Below are 17974 nucleotides of genomic sequence, written 5' to 3'. Positions count from 1 at the left end.
AATGTTGCCAGATTTTTTTCAATGAATCCGGGGACGCAATAAATACCGTATTTTTTGCTCCATAGGGTACCGGACCATAGGGCGCACCTAGTTTTTAGGGGGGAAATAAAGAAAAAAAAAATATTTCCCCCCCAGCCCCAAAGAGCAAGGAGCCAAGGCATTGAGCGGGATCCATCCCGCTGGCTTTCTTGGCTTCCTCTTTAGCTGTGCGCAACCTCTCCAGCCGGGAGAGGCTGCACGTGGCTTTGGCAGAAGCCAAGACAGCGAGCGGGATGGATCCCGCTCAATGCCTTGGCTTGGCTTCGTTTTTAGCTGCGGGGCTGGGACAGGGGAAGCCCAAGCTTCCCCAGCCCCCAGAACAGGTCCCGGAGCGGCAACCTCGCCTTCGGTCCCGGAGCTTGCGGGGCTGGAGGCGGGGGAAGCCCGAGCCCCCAAAACAGGCAGCTATCCACAAGCCTTCTGAGCGTGGCGGGAGTTCCTGCCGGGCTCCGAAGGCTTGCGGATAGCAGCCTGAAGCCCGGGGTGCGCAGCAGGAAGCTATCAAACATAAGGATTGCCGTAATGTTTAAAGGAAGGCTCAGAATAACCACAGCAGTGTGGACTGAAGGAACAAAGCGAGTCAGCCATGGACCAGTCAAGTATTTTTCAGCTTGTTTTGTGATAGCCACTTGCTTTATGGATTGATTGTAGTTGTTCAATGTATATTTTGTAATTATTTCTTTATCATTAGCATTTATTTCCATAGCAGGGAAACTAGCAAAAGAAAGACCCTGGATGTCCAAGGATGAATCTGAAAGATGAAGCAATATGTAAATCAAATCTATGAATACATATATAGCTAATGTTACAAACATCAATGCAACCACGCTAGTTTACTCATGTGACTATGAATTCAGATTAAATTATTGAATTACACATTTGGGGCTTTAAAAATTATTGGTGTAGACGGAATTTACATATTTCCTATTGCTACTGAGAAACTTCAGCTATTCCGCCGATCCTGAAAATGTGCGAAGTAACATTTAGACTATGGGGTCTACCAGCAATACTTGCTGGTATTTGAAACCAAATACACATGACATTAACCACAATCCATCTGCATCTTGCAGGTTCTCAAGAAGTATTCCTGTTTGATGTGCTTTCCCTCAAGCCAGCTTCCATCAGCTTGAAAATGGAAACTGGAGCTCAGTGCGGTGAAACAAATCTGGTAATAGACACCAGGTGAAGACACCATCCTAAATACGTTCTCAGTGGATAAAGTGCTTTACCATTAATCAACATTAGGCTTGAATGAATGTTAGATGAAATCTGGGTTAGGGAACCTTTTTTCCACCCAAGGGCTTTCCTCCCTTTTTCGGAGGGCCACATGGCCAGAGGGGGAGAGGTTAAAAAGTGGGTGGATCAACAATGGTAAATGTTACCTTTGTGCTGTAGGCTATTTTCAACACACATTCACACATTCCTCTGTGGCAAATATTGCCCTGCTCAGGGGAAAATCTTAAGAGTACCTTTTATGTAGCACACCTTTAGCATACCCTCCACCATTCCTCAGATGAATATAGGGACATTCTATTGCACATGTCAGGGAATCTGATCCCTCCCTCTCACGGCAGACTGCCAGCAATAGATAGACAATAAGTTCTTACCGATGTATTTTAGTCAATGTTCAACGGAGAGACTCAGAACCGTTGCATCTTGGGTTAATGGCATTGCTCTGAGTAATCCACCCCCCGCCTTCTCAATCGTCAACAGCAACCCCCTCCTTACGGTGGCTGCTTAGGGCCAATTGCCTCTTAGCTCTCTGCTCTCCTATTTCCATTGCTCGCTGGGTCTTGGGAGAAGGGGGGTCTGGAATGCTCTCTAGTAATAATGTGTCAGCCAGCAGTTCCTGCTCTGCTTCTCCCATTATTTTCCAGCATTCCCCCTCTTCTAACTCTGATCTGTGACCCTCTGCAAACCACTGTTGTAAATCTATACTGCCCTCCTCTTCTTGGGAAGGTTCACCATTCCTCCTCCGATGCCCAGTCCCTGACACCACATCAGTATCACTGCTTGAGCATTTCCTACTGGTGAAGTACAAAATTTATGAAAAGAAACAAGCAAATCTGCAGTATTTTAAGCACAGAAATCTTTGAATTTATGTATTGCGTTTAGGGAGGCCTGTGGGGAAAAGAAAACCCCAAATCAATAAATACAACTATACATGTGTCTTGTGACTATGTGATGTCATCATGCATTTATGAGCATTTTGGAAGCATGATAACTTTGAACAACTAGTATTATTGCAATTGTGCAGGTGTATGATATGGTGTGGGACGCGGGTGGCGCTGTGGTAAAAGCCTCAGTGCCTAGGGCTTGCTGATCGAAAGGTCGGCGGTTCGAATCTCTGCAGCGGGGTGCGCTCCCATTGTTCGGTCCCAGCGCCTGCCAACCTAGCAGTTCAAAAGCACTCCTGGGTGCAAGTAGATAAATAGGGACCGCTTTCTAGCGGGAAGGTAAACGGCGTTTCCGTGTGCTGTGCTGGCTCGCCAGAGCAGCGATGTCACGCTGGCCACGTGACCCGGAAGTGTCTCCGGACAGCGCTGGCCCCCGGCCTCTTGAGTGAGATGGGCGCACAACCCCAGAGTCTGGCAAGACTGGCCCGTACGGGCAGGGGTACCTTTACCTTTACCTTATGATATGGCGTCTCCCAATGAACTGATGCAGGCAGACAAAAACACAGATACTCTCGATGGCTTGGGGAACAGACCGGGCCAAGATAGTGCAAAGCAGCTCCTCCCTGCTTAGTCCTCTGTAGATCTGCTCCCCCAATGTTCAGCCTACGCAGAGTAGACCCATTGAAATTAATGGATAAGTCTAACTTGGGTCCATTAATTTCAGTGGATCTGCGCTGAGTAGAATTTTGTTGGCTAAGACCTATAGTCTGCACGTGCGCGCGCGCACACACACACACACACACACACACACACACACACAAAAACATGTGGCCAAGCGTAATTCAGATTCTTAGACAACAAAAACTGGATTCAGCGGTCTGCTTACATTAGGCAACTCTGAATGTTTATTACTGCCAAGTTGTTTGGCTACATTTAGTCATGGAGATTGACAAAAAGCTATGCAATACACCAAAGCTCTGTCTTCTCTATTGGAAAAGCTACCATCACTGCCATCTCATCTAGTTTGGTCCCTCTGAATCAGGGGTAAGGGACATAAGACCCGGGGGCCGGATGCGGCCCAATCACCACCTCAATCCGGCCCACGGACGGCCCGGGAATCGATGTGTTTTTACAGGAGTAGAATGTGTCCTTTTATTTAAAATGTATCTTTGTGTTATTTGTGGGGCATAGGAATTCATTCACCCCCCCACCCCCCAATATAGTCTGGCCCACCACATGGTCTGAGGGACGGTGGACCGGCCTAGGGCTGAAAAAGGTTGCTGACACCTGCTCTGAATGTACCAACATGTTCTTTGCAAACAGAATGAAATCATATTCCTGTTTCAAAAGGTTCTTGCTAGAATCCTCCCATTCCTGGCTTATTGGGGGCAGTTGTTGCAGCCTGGGGCAGTTGCAAGGAGGAAGTGGAAGCACCAGGAAGATTCTGTGTTGGGTCAGGCTCTTTGGAGCTGGGTGAGACATGGAGCTGCGGTGAGGGGCTGGGAGCTGTGGGTGAGGTTGAGGAACTTCCAGAGCAGACTAGATGGAAGGTTCTGGGAGTCTGGTCCTCTCTGGAAGTATTTAAAGGACCCCCTCCCCCGCTGCTGCTCCTCACTTACAGTTCAGAGCCGATCTCCCCACCCAGGCACCCTTTTAATAATTTCTGTTGATTTGTTTCCACTACACTTTTTAATTGTCACAACTGTTGTCGTGTAAGAGCAGTGCTGTTTTTCTAGAAAAAGGTGCCAGAACTCACCATGAACACCTCCCTTGTTCTCTTATTATAGCAATGGTGCCTACCTGAGAGGTGCCAGAACTGAGTTCCAGTGAATTCCTGCTAAAAAAAATAAATGCCCTGGGTAAGAGGCATTGAGCTAGTTCCTTAAAAGGGAGGGGTAGAGGAGGGGGCAGCTCGTAGGGGATCCCCTTGAGGGATCTTGGAGGCAGCAATTTCTGTTCAGAAGTCCAGCTTGTGGGCTGACAGGCCATGGCACCCCCTGACAGTGGCCAGGGGAAGTTCATTGGATAGCGGTTCATGTCAGGGTGAGTAACTGTGATGGCCAAAAGCAGGGGTCAGCAAACTTTTTCATCAGGGGGCCGGTCCACTGTCCCTCAGACCTTGTGGGGGGCCAGACTATATTTTTTTGGGGGGAAATGAACGAATTCCTATGCCCCACAAATAACCCAGAGATGCATGTAAAAACGCTCTGAATCCCAGACTGTCCGCAGGCCGGATTTAGAAGGCGATTGGGCCGGATCTGGCCCCCGGGCCTTAGTTTGCCTACCGATGGTCAAAAGATAAGCTTATCAAGCAGCAAATGGGCTAGGTGATCACATGGATTCATGCCTGATGCCTTCATCAAACCTGTTGCTCTGTAATCAGTAAAACTGTAGCCTAATTCTATCCAACTCAGACTGGTTTCTCCTTATCCATCTCGCCACTACATCCAAGCACGGGTCCAGAGACTGCCCAGCCTCCCCCAACACAGATGTTATGGAAAAAGAGACCTTAGTGTCATCAGCATATTGATGCCCGCAAACTCATAATTACTTCATATAGATGTAAGATGGCAACAGTTCATTTATTATTTGTTAATGTTATGAAAATTATAATGAGAAAATAACTGGACAACAATATATAGTATTTATTTCTATACAGTCACGATTGGAGCAAATCACAACTCTAGACAGACATTATTTTAACAGCAGCCGCAGAAAAACCATGGTCTGACACCTTATTCTTGGAATATAAGAAAAAGCACAAATATTCTAGAGAAAGAATGTGTGGACGTTAAAGACAGAGGCTGTAATATAGGTAGCATGCAACAACTAGGTTTCCAAATGAGTATTACTGTACTGCAAACATATTTAGTGTAAGATGCTATGCTTGAGACAAATTATTTGGGCCGCTTAAAAGGTTAGTGGCATTGCTGCTTGTTGTCTGACTGCTCTGTGCAAGAGCAGAATGCTTCTTATAGCACAGGAGATCCCACACCTGCTTTTGACACTTTGAAGAAGCATAATAATAAATTAAGGGATCAATGCAGCAGTTTATGGTACCAGTGCAGACTGCTAAGATGTAGGCAAAATACAGGCTTTCAAGCGGTTGATCAGGTGAGATGCGCAAGCTGTGCACTAATAATAGGACATTTGTAGGACCAAAACAGATAATAAAAGAAGACAAGACAGCTACAGACAGGAGAATGGCACGTCTCCTTTTACTAGGCTCTGCAGCAACATTGGACGAAGAAAGTTTCCTTATAATGCACACATAAGAGGTAACAGAGATTAATAACGGTATAAAAAAGAACAAAATAGATAATGCAGAATAGTAATGCCGAAATATCTTCATAATAGCAAATATATCTAATGTATCATGACAGGTCGTAATATTTAACCGGGATAATCTCTGTGTTTGCTCACTGACAAGCAGAGGTACCACCCCAGCTATAGCCAGAAGCCAGATGAGAAAGCAGACCAGCGAGGCCCGTCTTGCTGTGCGCCAGGACAGGGACTGCATTGGGTACACCACGGCCAGGAAACGGTCCACGCTTATCACCATCATCAGCAGGACGGAGCAGTACATGTTGCAGTAGAAGGCAGCAGCGACAAATCGACACATTTCAGGTCCAAAGATCCAGTTGTTTCCAGAAAAGTTGTAGGCGATTTTAAAAGGAAGCACACTCACGAAGAGGACATCGGCAGAAGCCAGGTTGAGCATGTACACCACAGCTGGTTTCTTAAGCCTTAATTTGACCACAAACATGAGAACTGCCATAATGTTTAAAGGAAGGCTGAAGATAACCACAGCAGTGTGGAGTGAAGGAACAAAGCGAGTCATCCATGGACCAGTCAAGTATTTTTCACCATCTTCTGTGGTTTGACTGGAGTTGTTTACATGATTTTTATATACAGGGAAACCATAAGCAGGAAGGGGAAATGTGGAATCTGAAATATGTAAATCAGATATATAAATGGCCATATTAACAATGTTACAGAAGTCAATACACCAACTCTGGTTTACTTATGAGAATATTAATTCAAATGAAGTTATAGGTTTGACTATACTTAATAGGGTACAGTGGTACCTTGGGTTACAAACAACTCGGGTTACAAACACTTCGGGTTACAGACTCCGCTAACCCAGAAGCAGTGCCTCGGGTTAAGAACTTTTCCCCAGGATGAGAACAGAAATCGTGCGGTTGCAGCGGGAGGCCCCATTAGCTAAAGTTGTACCTCAAATTAAGAACGGTTTCAGGTTAAGAACGGACCTCCAGAAAGAATTAAGTTCGTAACCAGAGGTACCACTGTATTTTAAAAATTACTGGTGTGGACAAGATTTACATTGCTATCCCTATTCCAAATGAGAAACTTCAGTGTATGCTTTTACATGAAAATGTGAGATAATAACCTTTAAACAAAGGCTGAGGAACCTTTGGCCCTCCAGATACTGCTGTAATCTGGAGGATAGGGGATCACCCTTTAATGCTTTACAGCCCAACAGCATATGGAGGGCCATGCATTCCCTTTCTTAGACTTCTGACTAGGCTTTTCCTGCTTTTAGGCTGTGTACACATTACTGTTTATTCCTGCTCCAGTGTGCTTTCACCATCAGTGTCTGAAGCCAGGTACGCAGGATGTTAGCTACAAAGCTACAATCCATCTGTATCCCATTGCTTCATGAGAAATACTCTCATTCCCTCAAACTAGATTCATTCCCTCAAACTAGATTCCATTCAAACTGAAAACAGAAGCCCCGATTAAGCTGAGGTATGAACTGGAATACAGTTCAGTGAAACCAATCATTATATTTTATTATTTTTGTTTTGTTTTTTAAATGATGCAAGTCACTTGGAGACTTTTTATGTGCAAGTGTCTGATAAACTGAATATTAAAAATATTTGGATATAACCACTGCAAAGCAGATTTCTCCCCATGTTACAAGGATATTCTCCCTCCTCTTTTAAAACCCTTCAACTTGGTTCTTCCTCCATATCACAATCATTTGGAAAAGGAAGAGAAAGTGGATGTTCCCTGAAACAATTGCACAATATAAACACATTGCCTTAAATATTAAATTGTGGAGAAAGGATGTTGGGTTGTACTTACTGTTTGCACTTGCCGTGCTAAATATGGTGGAGACTATACTGAGCAGAGAAAAGAGGATCTTGAGGGAAGCGCCTGTTTCTGCCTCAGAGGTGCACCTCATCTTTGGTTCTGCCTAGAAGAAATTGCAAGGATTTCCTTGAAAATCAGCTTATTTTGCCTCAGAATACAGAACCCTCACTGAGATCTAAATCCAGCTGTCATCTCCTTGTCCAGTTTGGGCTTGAATGTTGCCATACCTCAACAGAAGGGGCAGAGTCAACCCCAACTGTCATCACATTGCATCATCCTAGAAGCAGCAGAGGGGTTTTTTAATCTCTCTCTTCTGCCCAATTCCCAAAGCGCTATATGAAAACTCTCAGGCAACTCTTCTGTTCTCTTTACTTTTCTAAAAGATGCTTCCTAAAAGCAAATAATTTCTAGGAATCACATTATGAGGCAAGTAATTGATATAGAAGCAATTGTTGTGGTTTTCCATTTATCCATTTTCAGGAAGAAAAAAAAAGATTTAGGACTCCTAAATAACATTAACAGATAATTTTTCATTTTCTTGTATATTTTCTCAGTGGATAAAGTGCTTGACTATTAATCCACTTTAGACCTGAATGAATGTTAGCCGTGGGCGTGGCCAGGATTTTTGCTGGTGGGGGGAAAGGACGTTTGTTAGAACCATGCTATCTGTGACATGATGGGTCAGTTAGTTAAGTCAAATATAACTAGCAAGCATGGAGTTCATGAATGCATGAAGGGGTTAAGACTACAGAAATGCATTCCTAGACTCAGGTTATGCCCCTCCCCTGGGAGGAAGTTAAGCTTCCTCCTTATTTGTTCTCTTTCACCATGTGAACTCACTGCAGTAGGATGTGCTTGAACTCACTTGCTACAAGCTCAGACGATATGTTTAGATGTCATGAACACACCAGCCCAAAGCCAAGAAGTACAGCCTGAGATAGAAGGCAGGCAGACAGGCAGAAGAAGAACAGAGAGACTTGCAGACTTCGTTCTGCCCGGACACTGAGCACCAGCGCCAAGGGCCTTCTCGCAGTTCCCCCGCTGCGAGAAGCCAAGTTACAGGGAACCAGGAAGAGGGCCTTCTCGGTAGTGGCACCCACCCTGTGGAATGCCCTCCCACCAGATGTCAAAGAGAAAAACAACTACCAGACTTTTGAAGACATCTGAAGGAAGCCCTGTTTAGGGAAGCTTTTAATGTTTAATAGGTTATTGTATTTTAATATTCTGTTGGAAGCTGCCCAGAGTGGCTGGGGAGGCCCAGCCAGATGGATGGGGTATATATAATAAATTATTATTATTATTATTATTATTATTATTATTATTATTATTATTATTATTCTCAGACAACTGGAACCAGTGGGCTGACAACTCCCCCCTCTGAAGCTGGCAGGAATGCAGCTTATCACTCAGGGGAGGTGAGCTGGAGGGAAGCCAGCTTTCTCAGGAATCACAGTCACTCACGGCACAAGGGAGGGAGTGCAGTTCCTCTCTGGAAGGGGAGGTAGCTGACCCCATCAGTCCCAGGGATAGACGAATGGGGAATGTCCAAGACAAAAGACGACCCCTGAAACGTAGGGGTCAGAGGTTCAGAATATTCTGCAGGAGCCGGTAGGATTCTTCAGAAGGGTCAATTTGATTGTGATGTATATGTTTATACATCTCTCTCTCTTGGAGAGAGCGGTTGGAGGCTAATTGCTTGTAAGCAATAAATCTTTTGTTAAATTACTTCTTTCGTGCTGTTTCTCAAGCCGGCAGCCGGGCACATCCTGACATTAGAGCTATTTCACTATATTTTGTATCCCAAGATTCCTACCTGTATTTTTGTATTCTTGCTGTTGCATGGAATAACACATGAATCTGACTTTTGGAGTTTTGTAAGTAAAGCATTCAAACTTACTAAATGGTGTGGTCTATTCATTGAGAGAAGAGTAGAAAGGGAAAACGATGTTTGCAAACCGAATGGGATATTTAAAATAATGTTACCAGATTTTTTTCAATGAATCCGGGGACGCAATAAATACCGTATTTTTCGCTCCATAGGGCGCACCGGACCATAGGGCGCACCTAGTTTTTAGGGGGGGAATAAAGAAAAAAAAATTTATTCCCCCCCCAGCCCCAAAGAGCAAGGAGCCAAGGCAGTGAGCGGGATCCATCCCGCTGGCTTTCTTGGCTTCCTCTTTATCCGCGCGCAACCTCTCCAGCCGGGAGAGGCTGCACGTGGCTTTGGCAGAAGCCAAGACAGTGAGCAGGATGGAACCGCTCTCACTGTCTTGGCTTTGTTTTTAGCCGCGGGGCTGGAACGGGGGAAGCCCGAGCTTCCCTAGCCCCCAGCCCCCAGAACGGGTCCGGGAGCGGCAACCTCGCCTTCGGTCCCGGAGCTTGCGGGGCTGGTGGCGGGGGAAGCCCGAGCCCCCAAAACAGGCAGCTATTCGCAAGCCTTCTGAGCGTGGCGGGAGTTCCTGCCGGGCTCCGAAGGCTTGCGGATAGCAGCCTGAAGCCCAGGGTGCGCAGCGGGAGTTGGCGCTGCACTCCCCGGGCTTCAGGCTGCAGGAGGCTATCAAACATAAGGATTGCCGTAATGTTTAAAGGAAGGCTCAGAATAACCACAGCAGTGTGGACTGAAGGAACAAAGCGAGTCAGCCATGGACCAGTCAAGTATTTTTCAGCTTGTTTTGTGATAGCCACTTGCTTTATGGATTGATTGTAGTTGTTCAATGTATCAATAGTAATTATTTCTTTATCATTAGCATTTATTTCCATAGCAGGGAAACTAGCAAAAGAAAGACCCTGGATGTCCAAGGATGAATCTGAAAGATGAAGCAATATGTAAATCAAATCTATGAATACATATATAGCTAATGTTACAAACATCAATGCAACCACGCTAGTTTACTCATGTGACCATGAATTCAGATTAAATTATTGAATTACACATTTGGGGCTTTAAAAATTATTGGTGTAGACGGAATTTACATATTTCCTATTGCTACTGAGAAACTTCAGCTATTCCGCCGATCCTGAAAATGTGCGAAGTAACATTTAGACTATGGGGTCTACCAGCAATACTTGCTGGTATTTGAAACCAAATACACATGACATTAGCCACAATCCATCTGCATCTTGCAGCTTCTCAAGAAGTACTCCTGTTTGATGTGCTTTCCCTCAAGCCAGCTTCCATCAGCTTGAAAATGGAAACTGGAGCTCAGTGCGGTGAAACAAATCTGGTAATAGACACCAGGTGAAGACACCATCCTAAATACGTTCTCAGTGGATAAAGTGCTTTACCATTAATCAACATTAGGCTTGAATGAATGTTAGATGAAATCCGGGTTAGGGAACCTTTTTTCCACCCAAGGGCTTTCCTCCCTTTTTCGGAGGGCCACATGGCCAGAGGGGGAAGGTTAAAAAGTGGGTGGATCAACAATGGTAAATGTTACCTTTGTGCTGTAGGCTATTTTCAACACACCCTCACACATTCCTCTGTGGCAAATATTGCCCTGCACAGGAGGAAATCTTAAGAGTGCCTTGTATGTAGCACACCTTTAGCATACCCTCCACCATTCCTCAGATGAATATAGGGACATTCTATTCCACATGTCAGGGAATCTGATCCCACCCTCTCACGGCAGACTGCCAGCAATAGATAGACAATAAGTTCTTACCTATGTATTTTAGTCAATGTTCAACGGAGAGACTCAGAACCGTTGCATCTTGGGCTAATGGCATTGCTCTGAGTAATCCCCCCCGTCTTCTCAATCGTCAACAGCACCCCCCTCCTTACGGTGGCTGCTTAGGGCCAATTGCCTCTTAGCTCTCTGCTCTCCTACTTCCATTGCTTGATGGGTCTTGGGAGAAGGGGGGTCTGGAATGCTCTCTAGTGATAATGTGTCAGCCAGCAGTTCCTGCTCTGCTTCTCCCATTATTTTCCAGCATTCCCCCTCTTCTAACTCTGATCTGTGACCCTCTGCAAACCACTGTTGTAAATCTATACTGTCCTCCTCTTCTTGGGAAGGTTCACCATTCCTCCTCCGATGCCCAGTCCCTGACACCACATCAGTATCACTGCTTGAGCATTTCCTACTGGTGAAGTACAAAATTTATGAAAAGAAACAAGCAAATCTGCAGTATTTTAAGCACAGAAATCTTTGAATTTATGTATTGCGTTTAGGGAGGCCTGTGGGGAAAAGAAAACCTCAAATCAATAAATACAACTATACATGTGTGTTGTGACTATGTGATGTCATCATGCATTTATGAGCATTTTGGAAGCATGATAACTTTGAACAACTAGTATTATTGCAATTGTGCAGGTGTATGATATGAGGTGGGATGCGGGTGGTGCTGCGGGTAAAAGTCTCAGTGCCTAGGGCTTGCCGATTGAAAGGTTGGCGGTTCGAATCTCCGCAGCGGGGTGCGCTCCCGTGGCTCGGTCCCAGCGCCTGCCAACCTAGCAGTTCGAAAGCACCCCCGGGTGCAAGTAAATAAATAGGGACTGCTTACTAGCGGAAAGGTAAACGGCATTTCCGTGTGTGCTGCTCTGGCTCGCCAGAGCAGCGATGTCACGCTGGCCACGTGACCCGGAAGTGTCTCCGGACAGCGCTGGCCCCTGGCCTCTTGAGTGAGATGGGCGCACAACCCCAGAGTCTGGCAAGACTGGCCCGTATGGGCAGGGGTACCTTTACCTTTACCTTATGATATGGTGTCTCCCAATGAACTGATGCAGGCAGACAAAAACACAGATACTCTTGATGGCTGGGGGAACAGACTGGGCCAAGATAGTGCAAAGCAGCTCCTCCCTGCTTAGTCCTCTGTAGATCTGCTCCCTCAATGTTCATCCTACGCAGAGTAGATCCATTGAAATTAATGGATAAGTCTAACTTGGGTCCATTAATTTCAGTGGATCTGCGCTGAGTAGAATTTTGTTGGCTAAGACCTATAGTCTGCACGTGCGCGCGCGCACACACACACACACACACACACACACAAAAACATGTAGCCAAGCGTAATTCAGATTCTTAGACAACAAAAACTGGATTCAGCGGTCTGCTTACATTAGGCAACTCTGAATGTTTATTACTGCTAAGTTCTTTGGCTACATTTAGTCATGGAGACTGACAAAAAGCTATGCAATACACCAAAGCTCTGTCTTCTCTATTGGAAAAGCTACCATCACTGCCATCTCATCTAGTTTGGTCCCTCTGAATGAGGAGTAGGGAACCTACGGCCCGGGGGCCGGATGCAGCCCAATCACCTTCTAAATCCGGCCCACGGATGGCCCAGGAATTGATGTGTTTTTACATGAGTAGAATGTGTCCTTTTATTTAAAATGCACCTCTGGGTTATTTGTGAGGCATAGGAATTCGTTCACCCCCCCCCAATATAGTCTGGCCCACCACGTGGTCTGAGGGACGGTGGACTGACCTACGGCTGAAAAAGGTTACTGACACCTGCTCTGAATGTACCAACACGTTCTTTGCAAACAGAATGAAATCATATTCCTGTTTCAAAAGGTTCTTGCCAGAATCCTCCCATTTCTGGCTTACTGGGGGCAGTTGTTGTAGCCTGGGGCGGTTGCAAGGAGGAAGTGGAAGCACCAGGAAGATTCTGTGTCGGGTCAGGCTCTTTGGAGCTGGGTGAGACTTGGAGCTGCGGTGGATAGAAAATAAGGTGTTAATTATCTGTAATGCTAGGAGATAAGGATTTTCTGGACAAATAATTTGAACTAGAAAACAAGAAGGGGAGGTATGAGGAGGTCAGGGAAATATGTTACTGAAATTAAGTTCTGAATTTTATGTGTTTTTAATACTTTTTCTTTTCTACGTTTTTCTCTTTGTTTGTATAAAACTGAAAACTTTAATAAACATCTTATTAAAAAAAAAAAGAGAGACTTGGAGCTGCGCTGAGGGCCTGGGAGCTGTGGGTGAGGTTGAGGAACTTCCAGAGCAGACTAGATGGAAGGTTCTGGGAGTCTGGTCCTCTCTGGAAGTATTTAAAGGGACCCCCTTATTCCAGTCCAGAGCCGATCTCCCCACCCAGGCACCCTTTTAATAATTTCTGTTGATTTGTTTCCACTACACTTTTAAATTGTCACAACTGTTGTCGTGTAAGAGCAGTGCTGTTTTTCTAGAAAAAGAGGTGCCAGAACTCACCATGAACACCTCCCTTGTTCTCTTATTATAGCAATGGTGCCTACCTGAGAGGTGCCAGAACTGAGTTCCAGTGAATTCCTGCTAAAAAAAAAAAATGCCCTGGGTAAGAGGCATTGAGCTAGTTCCTTAAAAGGGAGGGGTAGAGGAGGGGGCAGCTCGTAGGGGATCCCCTTGAGGGATCTTGGAGGCAGCAATTTCTGTCTAGAAGTCCAGCTTGTGGGCTGACAGGCCATGGCACCCCCTGCCGGTGGCCAGGGGAGGTTCATTGGATATCGGTTCATGCCAGGGTGAGTAACAGTGATGGCCAAAAGCAGGGGTCAGCAAACTTTTTCATCAGGGGGCCGGACCACTGTCCCTCAGACCTTGTGGGGGGCTGGACTATATTTTGGGGGGGGGGAAATGAACCAATTCCTATGCCCCACAAATAACCCAGAGATGCATTTTAAATAAAAGCACACATTCTACTCATGTAAAAGCATCAGGCAGGCCCCACAAATAACCCAGAGATGCATGTAAAAACACACTGATTCCCAGACTGTCTGCAGGCTGGATTTAGAAGGCGATTGGGCCAGAGCCGGCCCCCGGGGCTTAGTTTGCCTACTGATGGTCAAAAGATAAGCTTATCAAGCAGCAAATGGGCTAGGTGATCACATGGATTCATGCCTGATGCCTTCATCAAAGCTGTTGCTCTGTAATCAGTAAAACTGTAGCCTAATTCTATCCAACTCAGACTGGTTCTTCCTTATCCATCTTGCCACTACATCCAAGCATGGGTCCAGAGACTGCCCAGCCTCCCCCAACACAGATGTTATGGGAAAAGAGACCTTACTGTCATCAGCATATTGATGCCCGCAAACTCATAATTACTTCATATAGATGTAAAATGGCAACAGTTCTTATTTGTTTGTTATTATTTGTTAATGTTATGAAAATTGCAATGAGAAAATAACTAGACAACAATACATAATATTTATTTCTATACAGTCACCATTGGAGCAAATCACATCTCTAGACAGACATTATTTTAACAGCAGCTGCAGAAAAACCATAGTCTGATAACTTTTTCTTGGAATATAAGAAAAAGCATAAATATTCTAGAGAAAGAATGCATGGACGCTAAAGACAGAGGCTGTAAAATAGGTGGCATGCAGCAACTAGGTTTCCAAATGAGTATTACTGTACTGCAAACATATTTAATGTAAGATGCTATGCTTGAGACAAATTATTCGGGCCACTTAAAAGGTTAGTGGCATTGCTGCTTGTTGTCTGACTGCTTTGTGCAAAAGCAGAATGCTTATTATAGCACAGGAGATCCCACACCTGCTTTTGACACTTTGAAGAAGCATAATAATAAATTAAGGGATCAATGCAGCAGTTTATGGTACCAGTGCAGACTGCTAAGATGTAGGCAAAATAGAGGCTTTCAAGGGGTTGATCAGGTGAGATATACAAGCTGTGCACTAGTAATAGGACATTTGTAGGACCAAAACAAATAATAAAAGAAGACAAGACAGCTACAGACAGGAGAATGGCACGTCTCCTTTTACTAGGCTCTGCAGCAACATTGGACGAAGAAAGTTTCCTTATAATGCACACATAAGAGGTAACAGAGATTAATAACGGTATAAAAAAGAACAAAATAGATAATGCAGAATAGTAATGCCGAAATATATCCATAATAACAGAGATATCTGATGTATCGTGACAGGTTGTAATATTTAACCGGGATAATCTCTGTGTTTGCTCATTGACAAGCAGAGGTATCACCCCAGCTATAGCCAGAAGCCAGATGAGAAAGCAGACCAGCGAGGCCCGTCTTGCTGTGCGCCAGGACAGGGACTGCATTGGGTACACCACGGCCAGGAAACGGTCCACGCTTATCACCATCATCAGCAGGACGGAGCAATACATGTTGCAGTAGAAGGCGGCAGTGACAAATCGACACATTTCAGGTCCAAAGATCCAGTTGTTTCCAGAAAAGTTGTAGGCGATTTTAAAAGGAAGCATACTCACGAAGAGGACATCTGCAGAAGCCAGGTTGAGCATGTACACCACAGCTGGTTTCTTAAGCCTTAATTTGACCACAAACATGAGAACTGCCATAATGTTTAAAGGAAGGCTGAAAATAACCACAGCAGTGTGGAGTGAAGGAACAAAGCGAGTCATCCATGGACCAGTCAAGTATTTTTCTCCATCTTCTGTGGTATTCGCATGCTTTGTGGATTGACTGGAGTTATTTACATCATGATTATAATATACAGGGAAAGCAAAACGAAGAATGGTAGATGTGGAATCTGCAATATGTAAATCAGATATATAAATGGCCATATTAACAATGTTACAGAAGTCAATACACCAACTCTGGTTTACTTATGAGAATATTAATTCAAAAGAAGTTATAGATTTGGCTATACTTAATAGGGTACAGTGGTACCTTGGGTTACAAACACTTTGGGTTACAGACTCCGCTAACCCAGAAGTAGTACCTTGGATTAAAAACTTTCCCCAAGATGAGAACAGAAATTGTGCGGCGGCAGTGGGAGGCCCCATTAGCTAAAGTGGTTAAAAATGGTTTTAGGTTAAGAACGGACCTCCAGAAAGAATTAAGTTCGTAACCAGAGGTACCACTGTATTTTAAAAATTTCTGGTGTGGACAAGATTTACATTGCTATCCCTTCTCCCTGGCTTTCCCTATTCCAAATGAGAAATGTCAGTGTATGGTTTTACATGAAAATGTGAGATAATAACCTTTAAACAAGGGCTGAGGAACCTTTTGCTGTAATCTGGAGGATAGGGGATCACCCTTTCATGCTTTACAGCCGAACAGCATATGGAGGGCCATGCATTCCCTTTCTTAGACTTCTGACTAGGCTTTTCCTGCTTTTAGGCTGTGTACACATTACTGTTTATTCCTGCTCCAGTGTTCTTTCACCATCAGTGTTTGAAGCCAGATACACAGGATATTAGCTACAAAGCTACAATCCATCTGTATCCCATTGCTTCATGAGAAATACTCTCATTCCCTCAAACTAAATTCATTCCCTCAAGCTAGATTCCATTCAAATTGAAAACAGAAGCCCCGATTAAGCTGAGGTATGAACTGGAATTCAGTTCAGTGAAACCAATCATTATATTTTATTATTTTTGTTTTGTTTTTTAAATGATGCAAGTCACTTGGAGATTTTTTATGTGCAAGTGTCTGATAAACTGACTATTAAAAATATTTGGATATAACCACTGCAAAGCAGATTTCTCCCCATGTTACAAGGATATTCTCCCTCCTCTTTTAAAACCCTTCAACTTGGTTCTTCCTCCATATCACAATCATTTGGAAAAAAGTGAATGTTCCCTGAAACAATTGCACAATATAAGCACATTGCCTTAAATATTAAATTGTGGAGAAAGGATGTTGGGTTGTACTTACTGTTTGCACTTGCCGTGCTAAATATGGTGGAGACTATACTGAGCAGAGAAAAGAGGATCTTGAGGGAAGCGCCTGTTTCTGCCTCAGAGGTGCACCTCATCTTTGGTTCTGCCTAGAAGAAATTGCAAGGATTTCCCTGAAAATCAGCTTATTTTGCCTCAGAATACAGAACCCTCACTGAGATCTAAATCCAGCTGTCATCTCCTTGTCCAGTTTGGGCTTGAATGTTGCCATACCCCAACAGAAGGGGCAGAGTCAACCCCAACTGTCATTACATTGCTTCATCCTAGAAGCAGCAGAGGGGTTTTTTAATCTCTTTCTTCTGCCCAATTCCCAAAGCGCTATGTGAAAACTCTCAGGCAACTCTTCTGTTCTCTTTACTTTTCTAAAAGATGCTTCCTAAAAGCAAATAATTTCTGGGAATCGCACTATGAGGCAAGTAATTGATGTAGAAGCAATTGTTGTGGTTTTCCATTTATCCATTTTCTTTTCTTTTCTTTTTCAAGTGAATTTTGTTTCCCTTACATATTCTTTTCCAACAAATTGTTATAGCACCATACATTCCCTTTGACTCTGCCGAGTCGCGACCCCCCTCCCTCCCCACAACTGGTATATTTATCCTCTTTCCATCGCGCACATCATTCTCATATTAGTACTATTATACATTGGAGGTATTATGTCAATCCTGCTAGTGTCTTGACCTCTGTACAATGCTTCTTTAAATATTCAATAAATTTATTCCAGTTATTTTGGTATCTTTGATCTCCCTGGTCCCGGATCCTCCCTGACAGTCTGGCAAGTTCTGCATATTCTGTCAACTTCGCCTGCCACTCCTGAATCGTTGGTATATCTTGTACTTTCCATCTTTGGGCCAGAAGGGTCCTCGCGGCAGCTGTAGCATACATGAACAAATTTTGATCTTCTATTTTAATTTCTGTTCCTATTAAGCCTAATAGACACGCTTCCGGTCTTTTGGGGAAAGTATATCTAAATATTTTTTTGAGTTCATTATAAATTGATTCCCAAATTTTTTTTTACCTTATCGCAGGTCCACCACATATGGAAATAGTCCCCATCTGCCTTTTTACATTTCCAACATTTACTTTCTTTTTTCCTATACATTTTAG

General features: G+C 44.2%; 1 protein-coding gene across 1 annotated transcript; it reads right to left on the bottom strand.

Moving 5' to 3' along the window:
* Nucleotides 1-4781: 4781 nt before the first annotated feature.
* On the bottom strand, nt 4782-17580 carry LOC114606590 (proteinase-activated receptor 1-like). Its single transcript, XM_077936299.1, has 4 exons — nt 16848-17580; nt 15437-15717; nt 7266-7377; nt 4782-6104 (listed from the first exon to the last, which is right to left on the bottom strand). The coding sequence occupies exons 1-4, from the start codon at nt 16945-16947 to the stop codon at nt 5038-5040; spliced, it is 1560 nt and encodes a 519-aa protein (XP_077792425.1). The 5' UTR covers nt 16948-17580; the 3' UTR covers nt 4782-5037.
* Between the last annotated feature and the right edge of the window lie 394 nt (nt 17581-17974).

Source organism: Podarcis muralis, chromosome 11, assembly GCF_964188315.1.
Source record: "Podarcis muralis chromosome 11, rPodMur119.hap1.1, whole genome shotgun sequence".
In the NCBI taxonomy this organism is placed as follows: Eukaryota; Metazoa; Chordata; class Lepidosauria; order Squamata; family Lacertidae; genus Podarcis; species Podarcis muralis.
This window is presented reverse-complemented; position numbering and strand designations above follow the sequence as displayed.

Excerpts from the sequence above, each read along its gene's own strand:
- LOC114606590 (XM_077936299.1), bottom strand. The coding sequence starts at position 16,947 with ATGAGGTGCACCTCTGAGGCAGAAACAGGCGCTTCCCTCAAGATCCTC. Across the intron at positions 15,718-16,847 it reads TAGCACGGCAAGTGCAAACA|ATTCCACATCTACCATTCTT; the intron begins GTAAGTACAACC and ends TACATATTGCAG. Across the intron at positions 7,378-15,436 it reads CTTCTGCAGATGTCCTCTTC|GCAGAACCAAAGATGAGGTG; the intron begins GTGAGTATGCTT and ends AATTTCTTCTAG.